At 48.7% G+C, this 13,224-nt stretch overlaps 1 protein-coding gene across 5 annotated transcripts in view; it reads right to left on the minus strand.

Moving 5' to 3' along the window:
* Positions 1-13,224, minus strand: part of NCAPH (non-SMC condensin I complex subunit H) — a 113,088-nt gene that overhangs the window by 79,713 nt on the left and 20,151 nt on the right. The window contains exon 2 of one of the 5 annotated variants that reach the window (XM_063932021.1): positions 11,548-11,620. The exons of the other annotated variants lie outside the window; for them this stretch is intronic. Within the exon in view, the coding sequence (XP_063788091.1) occupies positions 11,548-11,551 (4 nt within the window). The 5' untranslated portion in view covers positions 11,552-11,620. The remainder of the gene's footprint in view (positions 1-11,547; positions 11,621-13,224) is intronic. 5 annotated transcript variants of the gene reach the window in all.

The raw sequence follows: 13,224 nt of genomic DNA on the forward strand, positions 1-13,224 counted from the left end.
TCCGTCGGAGCACTCCGATCTTCGCACCACGCAACATATTTTCGCCAAATTCGGTGATAATGTTGCACGGTTACTTCCTTCCTTGCTTTAATCAAAGTAGGAATGACTTCTTCCGGCATGCCTTTTTCCTTTAGGATCCGGCGTTCAACCGCCATGCCGTCAAACGCAGCCGCGGTAAGTCTTGAAACAGACAGGGACCCTGCTGAAGCAAGTCCCTCCTTAGAGGTAGAGGCCACGGATCTTCCGTGATCATCTCTTGAAGTTCCGGGTACCAAGTCCTTCTTGGCCAATCCGGAACCACTAGTATCGTTCTTACGCCTCTTTGCCGTATAATTCTCAATACTTTTGGTATGAGAGGCAGAGGAGGAAACACATACACCGACTGGTACACCCAAGGCGTTACCAGCGCGTCCACAGCTATTGCCTGCGGATCTCTTGACCTGGCGCAATACCTGTCCAGTTTTTTGTTGAGGCGAGACGCCATCATGTCCACCATTGGTCTTTCCCAACGGGTTACCAGCATGTGGAAGACTTCTGGATGAAGTCCCCACTCTCCCGGGTGAAGATCGTGTCTGCTGAGGAAGTCTGCTTCCCAGTTGTCCACTCCCGGGATGAACACTGCTGACAGTGCTATCACATGATTCTCTGCCCAGCGAAGAATCCTTGCAGCTTCTGCCATTGCACTCCTGCTTCTTGTGCCGCCCTGTCTGTTCACATGGGCGACTGCCGTGATGTTGTCCGACTGGATCAACACCGGTTTTCCCTGAAGCAGAGGTTCTGCCTGGCTTAGAGCATTGTATATTGCTCTTAGTTCCAGAATGTTTATGTGAAGAGACGTTTCCAGGCTCGTCCATACTCCCTGGAAGTTTCTTCCTTGTGTGACTGCTCCCCAGCCTCTCAGGCTGGCGTCCGTGGTCACCAGGATCCAATCCTGTATGCCGAATCTGCGGCCCTCCAATAGATGAGCACTCTGCAACCACCACAGAAGAGACACCCTTGTCCTTGGAGACAGGGTTATCCGCAGGTGCATCTGAAGATGCGACCCTGACCATTTGTTCAACAGATCCCTTTGGAAAATTCTTGCGTGGAATCTGCCGAATGGAATTGCTTCGTAAGAAGCCACCATTTTTCCCAGGACTCTTGTGCATTGATGTACAGACACCTTTCCTGGTTTTAGGAGGTTCCTGACAAGCTCGGATAACTCCTTGGCTTTTTCCTCCGGGAGAAAAACCTTTTTCTGAACCGTGTCCAGAATCATCCCTAGGAACAGCAGACGAGTTGTCGGCATTAACTGGGATTTTGGAATATTCAGAATCCACCCGTGCTGTTTTAGCACTTCCTGAGACAGTGCTAATCCCATCTCTAGCTGTTCTCTGGACCTCGCCCTTATTAGGAGATCGTCCAAGTATGGGATAATTAATACGCCTTTTCTTCGAAGAAGAATCATCATCTCGGCCATTACCTTTGTAAAGATCCGAGGTGCCGTGGACAATCCAAACGGCAGCGTCTGAAACTGATAGTGACAGTTTTGTACAACGAACCTGAGGTACCCCTGGTGTGAGGGGTAAATTGGAACGTGGAGATACGCATCCTTGATGTCCAAGGATACCATAAAGTCCCCCTCTTCCAGGTTCGCTATCACTGCTCTGAGTGACTCCATTTTGAACTTGAACTTCTTTATGTACAGGTTCAAGGACTTCAGATTTAGAATAGGCCTTACCGAGCCATCCGGCTTCGGTACCACAAAAAGAGTGGAATAATACCCCTTCCCTTGTTGCAGAAGAGGTACCTTGACTATCACCTGCTGAGAGTACAGCTTGTGAATGGCTTCCAACACCGTCTCCCTTTCGGAGGGGGACGTTGGTAAAGCAGACTTCAGGAAACGGCGAGGTGGATCTGTCTCTAATTCCAACCTGTATCCCTGAGATATTATCTGCAGGATCCAGGGATCTACTTGCGAGTGAGCCCACTGCGCGCTGTAATTTTTGAGACGACCCCCCACGGTCCCCGAGTCCGCTTGAGAAGCCCCAGCGTCATGCTGAGGCTTTTGTAGAAGCCGGGGAGGGCTTCTGATCCTGGGAAGGAGCTGCGTGTTGCTGTCTCTTCCCTCGACCTTTGCCTCGTGGCAGATATGAATAGCCCTTTGCTCTCTTATTTTTAAAGGAACGAAAGGGCTGCGGTTGAAAAGTCGGTGCCTTTTTCTGTTGGGGAGTGACTTGAGGTAGAAAGGTGGATTTCCCGGCTGTAGCCGTGGCCACCAAATCTGATAGACCGACTCCAAATAACTCCTCCCCTTTATACGGCAAAACTTCCATATGCCGTTTTGAATCCGCATCGCCTGTCCACTGTCGCGTCCATAAAGCTCTTCTGGCCGAAATGGACATAGCACTTACCCGTGATGCCAGTGTGCATATATCCCTCTGTGCATCACGCATATAAAGAAATGCATCCTTTATTTGTTCTAACGACAGTAAAATATTGTCCCTGTCCAGGGTATCAATATTTTCAATCAGGGATTCTGACCAAACTACCCCCGCACTGCCCATCCAGGCAGTCGCTACAGCTGGTCGTAGTATAACACCTGCATGTGTGTATATACTTTTTTGGATATTTTCCATCCTCCTATCTGATGGATCTTTAAGTGCGGCCGTCTCAGGAGAGGGTAACGCCACTTGTTTAGATAAGCGTGTTAGCGCCTTGTCCACCCTAGGAGGTGTTTCCCAGCGCTCCCTAACCTCTGGCGGGAAAGGGTATAATGCCAATAATTTCTTTGAAATTATCAGCTTTTCATCAGGGGCAACCCACGCTTCATTACACACGTCATTTAGTTCTTCTGATTCAGGAAAAACTATAGGTAGTTTTTTCATACCCCACATAATACCCTGTTTAGTGGTACCTGTAGTATCAGCTAAATGTAACGCCTCCTTCATTGCCAAAATCATATAACGTGTGGCCCTACTGGAAAATACGGTTGATTCGTCACCGTCACCACTGGAGTCATCGCCTGTGTCTGGGTCTGTGTCGACCGACTGAGGCAAAGGGCGTTTCACAGCCCCTGACGGTGTTTGAGTCGCCTGGACAGGCACTAATTGATTGTCCGGCCGTCTCATGTCGTCAAACGACTGCTTTAGCGTGTTGACACTATCCCGTAGTTCCATAAATAAAGGCATCCATTCTGGTGTCGACTCCCTAGGGGGTGACATCCTCATATTTGGCAATTGCTCCGCCTCCACACCAATATCGTCCTCATACATGTCGACACACACGTACCGACACACAGCAGACACACAGGGAATGCTCCTAACGAAGACAGGACCCACTAGCCCTTTGGGGAGACAGAGGGAGAGTTTGCCAGCACACACCAAAAGCGCTATATATATATATCAGGGATAGCCTTATAATAAGTGCTCCCTTATAGCTGCTTTGTTATATCAAAATATCGCCATAAATGTGCCCCCCCCTCTCTGTTTTACCCTGTTTCTGTAGTGCAGTGCAGGGGAGAGACTTGGGAGCCGTCCTGACCAGCGGAGCTGTGAGAGGAAATGGCGCCGTGTGCTGAGGAGATAGGCCCCGCCCCTTTTCCGGCGGGCTCGTCTCCCGCTATTTAGAAAAATTAGGCAGGGGTTAAATATCTCCATATAGCCTCTAGGGCTATATGTGAGGTATTTTTAGCCTTTATAGGTACTCATTTGCCTCCCAGGGCGCCCCCCTCCCAGCGCCCTGCACCCTCAGTGACTGCCGTGTGAAGTGTGCTGAGAGGAAAATGGCGCACAGCTGCAGTGCTGTGCGCTACCTTTAGAAGACTGCAGGAGTCTTCAGCCGCCGATTCTGGACCTCTTCTGATTTCAGCATCTGCAAGGGGGCCGGCGGCGTGGCTCCGGTGACCATCCAGGCTGTACCTGTGATCGTCCCTCTGGAGCTTGATGTCCAGTAGCCAAGAAACCAATCCATCCTGCACGCAGGTGAGTTGACTCCTTCTCCCCTCAGTCCCTCGCTGCAGTGATCCTGTTGCCAGCAGGAATCACTGTAAAATAAAAAACCTAGCTAAACTTTCTCTAAGCAGCTCTTTAGGAGAGCCACCTAGATTGCACCCTTCTCGGCCGGGCACAAAAATCTAACTGGAGTCTGGAGGAGGGTCATAGGGGGAGGAGCCAGTGCACACCACCTGATCGGAAAAAGCTTTACTTTTTGTGCCCTGTCTCCTGCGGAGCCGCTATTCCCCATGGTCCTTTCAGGAACCCCAGCATCCACTAGGACGATAGAGAAACTACAAGTAGTTTATTCACACCCTACATAATACCCTTATTTGTGGTACTTGTAGTATCAGAAATATGTAACACCTCCTTCATTGCCCTTAACATGTAACGTGTGGCCCTAAAGGAAAATACGTTTGTTTCTTCACCGTCGACACTGGAGTCAGTGTCCGTGTCTGTGTCGACCGACTGAGGTAAATGGGCGTTTTTACAAGCCCCTGACGGTGTCTGAGACGCCTGGACAGGTACTAATTTGTTTGCCGGCCGTCTCATGTCGTCAACCGACCTTGCAGCGTGTTGACATTATCACGTAATTCCTAAATAAGCCATCCATTCCAGTGTCGACTCCCTAGAGAGTGACATCACCAATACAGGCAATTTGCTCCGCCTCCTCACCAACATCGTCCTCCTACATGTCGACACACACGTACCGACACACAGCACACACACAGGGAATGCTCTGATAGAGGACAGGACCCCACTAGCCCTTTGGGGAGACAGAGGGAGAGTTTGCCAGCACACACCAAAAACGCTATAATTATACAGGGACAACCCCTTATACAAGTGTTTTCCCTTATAGCATTTTTATATATGTAATCATATTGCCAAATAAGTGCCCCCCCTCTCTGTTTTAGCCCTGTTTCTGTAGTGCAGTGCAGGGGAGAGCCTGGGAGCCTTCCTCACAGCAGAGCTGAGCAGGAAAATGGCGCCGTGTGCTGAGGAGAATAGGCCCCGCCCCCTTTTTGGCGGGCTCTTCTCCCGGAGTTTGTGAGATCTGGCAGGGGTTAAATACATCCATATAGCCTCAAGGGCTATATGTGATGTATTTTAGCCATAAAAAGGTATTATACATTGCTGCCCAGGGCGCCCCCCCCAGCGCCCTGCACCCTCAGTGACAGTTGGTGACTGTTGGTGAAGTGTGCTGACAACAATGGCGCACAGCTGCAGTGCTGTGCGCTACCTTATGAAGACTGAAAGTCTTCTGCCGCCTGTTTCTGGACCTCTGGACCTCTTCAACTTCGGCATCTGCAAGGGGGGTCGGCGGCACGGCTCCGGGACCGGACTCCATGGCTGGGCCTGTGTTCGATCCCTCTGGAGCTAATGGTGTCCAGTAGCCTAAGAAGCAAATCCATCCTGCACGCAGGTGAGTTTACTTCTCTCCCCTAAGTCCCTCGTAGCAGTGAGCCTGTTGCCAGCAGGACTCACTGAAAATAAAAAACCTAACTTAAACTTTTATTCTAAGCAGCTCAGGAGAGCCACCTAGATTGCACCCTTCTCGTCGGGCACAAAAATCTAACTGAGGCTTGGAGGAGGGTCATAGGGGGAGGAGCCAGTGCACACCACCTGATCCTAAAGCTTTTATTATTGTGCCCTGTCTCCTGCGGAGCCGCTATATCCCCATGGTCCTTACGGAGTCCCAGCATCCACTAGGACGTCAGAGAAATACCAGATGGAGCCCTGTGCTAATAACACTATCTCCAGATAGCGTTAATAGGGCTTCCCTCTGGTTCCCCAACTACTGCAGAGTATACTCTGCCTGCTGGTAGTGAAAGCTGAGCTGGACCCAGCTTCTGTGATCAGACATGCGTGTCTGATAGACACACAGGCTGATCACTGTGTACACAAAAAGAAGAAAAAAGCTGGAAAATTAAATAAATGTAATACTTACCTTGCACTCAGAAACCAGTATCCAGTGAGGGCAGATGGTCATCTAATCACTGTGGTCCTGCTGTAAACCATGGTGCAGTAAAGTGATGCTGGCATCTCAAATGACAGGACCGTAATAAGATGACCGGCTGCCCTCCTGGGTCACCAGTTCTGGCTGCAGGTAAAGTCGAAAAAGACCCTGAGAAGTGCAGTAAGAGGATTTGCAAGGACAGAGCTTTCTCACAAGCTATTTCCCTGCATGCAGTAATTAATACATCCTTGCATGTATTCATAATTATCGCATTGTGGATTTGAGTGAATTTATCACATCCCATCAGCGATGCAGATTGGAATAACTGTGCTCCATCGTATGTACAGTACGTTACGCAGTAAAGGCCAGTACTGACGGGGAGATTTCCCCAGAGATGTGTGCTCAGCGATCTCTCTCTCCCCCCACTCAGCACAGCACGATGTGTGCTGACCCGGGCGGGGTGGGCGCTCATTTCATCCAGTGGTGAAATGAGCGACCTGCTAGATTGTGCCTGCATGCAGGCCAATCTAGTATGGGCGACAGCGACACGTGAGACCACGCATCGCTAAGGGATACACACAGAGAGATCCGTGCTTAACTTCTAAGCAATCTAGTCAGATTGCTTAGAATTTAAGCACTGATCTCTCCGTGTGTACCCCCCTTTTGCCTTAGATTGTAATTATTTAGAGATAGATATTTTTATGTTTAAGGTTGCACAGCCAACTTTATCTTTCTGGTTTTCTATACTATATTGCAGAGAGACCAGTTTGGCAGCTGCATGATTTGCGTAGTGTATCTAAATGTTACATGTAACATTTATATTTTTACTGTATGCAACAAGTTATCACCTGCTTGTTATTTTTAGGAGCAAAGAAAGATGTGCATAGGTCAGCTTCACCGAAAATTCTTGATTTATTATTAACAGTTCCTTATATAGCACCAGTGATCGCGCTGAGACCAAAAAAAAGTGGGTCCCAGGGACCCCTCACTTTTAAAAATTGGGGTCCTACTTGTCCTTTTCTGGGTCCCATCGGAATGAAGGTTTTAATTAGTCTTATTAATGATTCAAACATAAAAACACAAACTTGATTTGGACACTACAAAAGGGGTGCAAGGGGGAGGATGGGGTGACGATGCTGCTGGGCTGTGTAGCATACAGGACACCCCGCACTTTAGATGTAATTAGACATTTTGGTGACCTTGTGGCAGAAAGAGAATTGGTTCTCCCGCACTGAGACTGAAAACTGTGACAGTGCGCGCCGAAGGCGCGCTGGAATTTTTTAGGGGCGTAGCTTCGTGGGGAAGGGGCGTGGTCACATAATAGTACCAATTCACATTATTCCACACAGTAGTGCCGCTTATACACATTGCACCAGATAGAACCTCCTATACACACTGAGCCAAGGAGAGCACGTTATTCACATTGCACCAGGTAGAGCACGTTATACACATTGCGCCACACATTGCACCAGGTAGAGCACGTTATACACATTGCGCCACACATTGCACCAGGTAGAGCACGTTATACACATTGCGCCACACATTGCACCAGGTAGAGCACGTTATACACATTGCGCCACACATTGCACCAGGTAGAGCACGTTATACGTATTGCGCCAGGTATAGCACGTTATTCACATTGCGCCAGGCAGAGCACATTATTCACATTGCGCCAGGCAGAGCACGTTATTCACATTGCGCCAGGTAGAGCACTTAACAATTATATGATTAAAAAACAGGACAACATTATTAAATAATACATTTTCTATATGTAATGGCTTTATGGTGCCGCTATAATAGAGCCCCAGACTGGATTTAGACACTACAAAAGTGTTGTGGGGGAGGGAGGGTGACAATGCTGCTGGGCTGTTATCATATCGGAAGTATGCATTCAGGATCCTGGCTGTCGGGATCCCAGCAGCCGTAATACCAATGCCGGAATCCTGACAGCAGCCACAATACCAACACTGGCATCCAGAGGTGATCAGGATCCCGGCAACGATATCCTGACAGTCAGGATCCTGAAGGGAAGTATGCACTGCCGCCACTGGTTTAGCGTGCAAGTGGGAAGGGGGGGGGGGGGGGTTAGGATATGGTGTTGGGGAGGGTTAGGCTGCAGAGGGGGGGGGGGGGGGGGGTATAGGTGTTAGGCACTAAGGGGGTGGGTTGGGTTTAGGCTGCGGGAAACGGAGGGTTAGGGGTGGGAGGTTAGGGTACCCTCTGCACTCGTCACTCTTGTCGGCTTTGCTGCGATCGGGATGCTGGTGTCGGTATACTAAATGCCAACATCCTGACGACGACTTCGGACACTTGGTACAACCACTGGATTTGAGTCATGCTGCCTGTAATTTATGTGCTGACTGATCAACTTCAGTGATACTCACTGTGCTGGCTGCCTTTACAGTAACCAGCGGCAACCAGCAGTAACCAACAGCAACCAGCAGTAACCAACAAAGGCAGACAGCACAGTGAGTGTCACTGAAGTTGATCAGTCAGCACATAAATTACAGGCAGCATGACTCGAATCCAGTGGTTGTATCAAGGGTCCTGTATGCTGCAGAGACCAGCAGCACTGTCACCCTCTCGCCTCACCCCCACTCCATACCACAAAAATGTTGCGTTTAACACCTGTTTGCAGGCGCCATGCAGCCCCCATCTCCGCCATCCCACCGATATGAACAGCCCCCCTGCCGCCACCGTAAGTCCAGCTCACCCCTCCGCACAGCAAGCACAGTCCCCGGTCACCGGCGTTCAACATCCCCGCAGCACAGTGTGTAGCGCGCCGCAGAGCCGTCCTCACTGTCTGTCCGGCTCCCGTGAAGCTCCAGCGGGTGATCGGCGGGGGCGTCCTCACTCTGTCCGGCTCCGTGAAGCTCCAGCGGGTGATCGGCGGGGGGGGGGGCGTCCTCACTCTGTCCGGCTCCGTGAAGCTCCAGCGGGTGATCGGCGGGGGGGGGGCGTCCTCACTCTGTCCGGCTCCGTGAAGCTCCAGCGGGTGATCGGCGGGGGGGGGGGCGTCCTCACTCTGTCCGGCTCCGTGAAGCTCCAGCGGGTGATCGGCGGGGGGGGCGTCCTCACTCGGTCCGGCTCCCTTGAGGCTCCAGCGGGTGATCGGGGGGGGGGGGGGGGGAGGCGGGCCGCACCGCCACAAGAGGACTTATAGAAGACCAGCTTCAGCGGAGCATCTTGCCCCCGGTGTGATGTGTGTGCGCGGTGTAGGGGGCGGGGCCTTCTGGGTGCATGCGGATAGAGAGATGCGGCGGCGATTGGATGAGGAGGCGCGGCGGTGATTGGATGGGAAGACAGAGTCTCCTATTGGTGCAGTGATACACAGCGCGTCCTATGGGACCCGCTCATTTTTTAAAACCGGGTACGTCTCTTCCTGTAGCGCGTAAAAACGCGCTATAGCGCGTATTTTGCGATCACTGAGCACTGGCATATTCCGTTGAGCTTTATAAATTGGAAACAACACAGTAATAAAACAGGACTGGGTAATAACAGACAAAGTGGTTAGAGGGTTGAAGGGTTAAACATGCTATATGAATTGTTATGTGTTTGAATAGACACGTACGCACTCTCTACAAGATGCCTTTGTCTGTTCATATAATATAAGGCTTGTGTGTGTCTTATCTTCAAGGACAATTACATACCAGATCAAAACTGTTACTTCTGTGTGTTACTAAAATATCCTGCATGTAATGTCGTATGCTACTTCTATTTATCCAATCATATGCTTGCACATATTGTATACACCCATGTTTCTTTTCTATATAGTACGCTGTAATTTATTAAATAAACAGTGTGAATCTTTACTGCTTGTGTTGTGCATGTAACTTGTGGCTAAAGGTTTACACTCACAGACGTCTGAGAGGCCATCACATTGAGGGTTAAAGAATATAGGGACATATCCTTTCAAGTGGGGGCTACGTCCGCGATTCAGTGATCGTCCCTGGATGGTAAAGATAGAGAATTTATTGTCTGTCTTTGCCATACGGGATTGCGGTCATACACTGAAGCTGAATCCGTGTCAGTGTTCTGGGAACACGTGACCAAACATCTTTAATGTCTGGGACTTAAAGATACGTCTGAGAAGGGACCAGGGGTCCAAGCGCAATTCTCCAAAGACGTTAGTATCTGGGATACTTAAAATAGACCTGGGAGTCTATACATAACGTGACGTTAGTATCTGGGATACTTAAAATAGACCTGGGGTCTATACGTAACGTAGAGAATACCTCGATTTGATCGTCTATATATTTTTGTATGTTTGTAGTGAGATAAGTTCTTATATTTGGTCCAGACGGCTGGTAAGTTTTCGTCTGCCAGATATCTTTACTCAAACACTTTTCCTGCTTCCTGTTTAAAACGCTGTATTTTTCTGACATCTTGTACGAATGGTAAGTATCGTACACGTCAAAAGATTTCATGTTCTCACTGTGCAGATAATATTGTGATATTGTCAATGACTAATTAACTGGTTAGCTGATGCATGTATAGTAGAGTGTTGTACATTTTAGATATTTTCTTTTAAAGTTGTACTGTTGATTTATATTACTGTCTGACAATGGGCTCTAGTCAGAGTAAAAAAAACTACATATCCCCCGCCCCTCCCTGGTGAGACATGCAAGATGTATGTCGCCCGCAACTCTACCTCAGAGTATTACTTAGTTAACCCATGGGTGGATAATTTAGCGGGATGGACAGAGAAAGCAGGATAGGACCCATTCCTACGGGAAGGCAGTAATTACCCTTTCTATATGGAGGATTAAAAAAAATGTCAGTTCCCAACAGCACAGAAGCGAAGCAGTAAAAAACTGTAAATCTTTGAAAACCCTCTGCCTCCCCCTTGCATTCCAATGTATCCTGCGCTCGGAGACACAGATCTCTTGGCAGCAGTAACCCTTTCACACCAAATGGGATTGCCTCCAGCTCCACTGCTAGAAAATGCGTCCACTAGCTCTATCCCTAACGCACCAATAACCCAGAGTTTAGATAATAGTAAAACACTGTCCCAAGCCCACTATTACCCTCGATGGCTGTATATCTTATTTGCGCAAAGCTTGCAAAGGACGCAGCTATACACATATGAAGGAAGTCTTTAAAACCCGTGCTCCTTTGCCTGTGCTTTTTTGCCTGTCGCTGTAGCTTGTAAACAGAAACCTGCACCCACTCATAACTATCAGAACTCCAGACGCTTTGACAGACAGAACCAACCCCGCAGTCAGGAAAGATTCCAAAGACCCCGCGCACTGACGGGGCCCGGAGGAGGGTATCCCAGCCTTTATTCAACTCACCCGTCATAGTAAAGATTCACCTCTGCTGCCACTTATTATAAATGGAAGTAAAATTCCCTTTTTAGTGGACAGCGGTGCAACAACCAGTGTTTTGTGTTCTGACCTATGCAGTATCCCCTCTCACCAGAAAAGATAGAAGGTCTCCGCCCCATGATACAGCAATTCTTACAACAGGGTATTCTCAGACATATTGTATCACCATACTGTACTCCTGTGAACCCTGTTGCCAAAGCTGATGGCAGTATAAGATTTGTACAGGATCTCAGAGCGATCAATCAGCTAATTGTCCCAATTGCACCAATTGTTCCAGATGTAAACTCACTCATTTCTGCAATCCCTGCAGATGCTGCGTTCTTCTCTGTAATTGATTTGAAGAATGCCTTTTTTCAGCATACCTGTAGATTCACAGACACAATTACTTTTTGCCTTTTCTTTTGAGGGTAAACAACTTACCTGGTGCAGATTATTGACGCACCTGTTGTCTCCAGGCCACATTGGGGCCCTGGCAACCTCACCATGGTTCAGTCCTGCTACAGTATGCAGATGATCTGCTGCTCTGTAGTAAAACTGAGGAGGCCTGCCGAGAGGATGGTGTTTCATTACTAAACTGGCTTTGTGAATGTGGACACAAGGTGTCCAAAACAAAAATGCAATGATGTAAAAAGCATGTTGATTACTTAGGTTTTGTGCTCACTCAGGGAGAGAGGAAAATCAGTCCACAACGCATACAGTCTGTATTGGGCCTGGTCACCCCAACTACCCAGAAGGAACTACTGTCCTTCCTGGGTATGGTAAATTACTGCAGACAGTGGATTTCTGATTGCTCTTATTATGATAACATTTTGAGACAAGCCACACTGAAGGACAAACCTAAAACTGTACAATGGTCACAAGAAATGTTAACTGCATATGAAAGTTTAAAATGTATGTTGATGAAAAGTCCGGCACTTGGCCTCCCCAATTATGTACTACCTTTCCATCTATATGCAAGGGACAATTGTAAAACCATGGCGGGGGTGCTCATACAGTTTCATGGAGGGAAGTTGCGCCCCGTGGCATTTTTTTTCCAAAGTCATGCCAGTGTCTGTGCAAGGTATGCCTGCCTGCCTCAGGGCTTTGGCAGCCTGTGCAATGGTTGCAGAAATGGCCACTACCCTCACTTTAGGCCACATCACAGTACTCCACACCACACATGATGTCCTGGCAATACTTAAAGGCTTGCACACACAGCACATGTCAGCACAACGCCTTAGTGGATATGAAGTACTCCTTTTGAGTAACCCTACCCTTACCATCAAGTACACTGCTAGTTCTTCTGGCCCTGCACCCATTCTCAATGCCCTTTTAGGCTTGAAAGGTCCCGAGGATGAACCACCCGACCTACATGACTGTGCTGCTTCCATTGAAGCTGAAACTTCTCCCACACTTGACATGTCTCCCGTTCCCATACCAGGCGCAGACATAGTATTTGTTGACGGCTCCTGTAGTAGGCCCAATGACAATACATACCAGGCTGGCTATGCCATTGTCACCCTCCCTGACACTGTGTTGGAAACCCTGCCAACACCTTATCAGTCCGCGCAAGCTGCAGAACTCATTGCACTCACTAGAGCATGTCCCTCCCTTGACAACGTCCATCTGCTCACTCAACTTCAAGCTGCTGCGACTAATACTGATCTCTCCGATTGGACTTACCCAATTCTGCAGAAAAAATCCTAAATCAGGATTAATCTGCAAAGAGGGGAAACCCTGTATACCCCAGTCCAGTGCCCCTTTGCTCGTTGCCCAGTGCCGTGGTGTTGGTCACCGTGGTGAAGCCACAACACTCCTCCTACTAACCAATGATTTTTATGTTACTAATGCCAAATCACTTGTGGACCAGTATGTTAGCAGATGCATCACTTGCCTCAGGAACAACCCTAATAAAGCTAAACACCAGCATCTTGAATACCCCACCACCCCTTTTACATACTTACAAATTGATTTTACCCATATCCCT

The sequence above is a fragment of the Pseudophryne corroboree genome, chromosome 6 (assembly GCF_028390025.1).
Source record: "Pseudophryne corroboree isolate aPseCor3 chromosome 6, aPseCor3.hap2, whole genome shotgun sequence".
NCBI lineage: Eukaryota > Metazoa > Chordata > Amphibia > Anura > Myobatrachidae > Pseudophryne > Pseudophryne corroboree.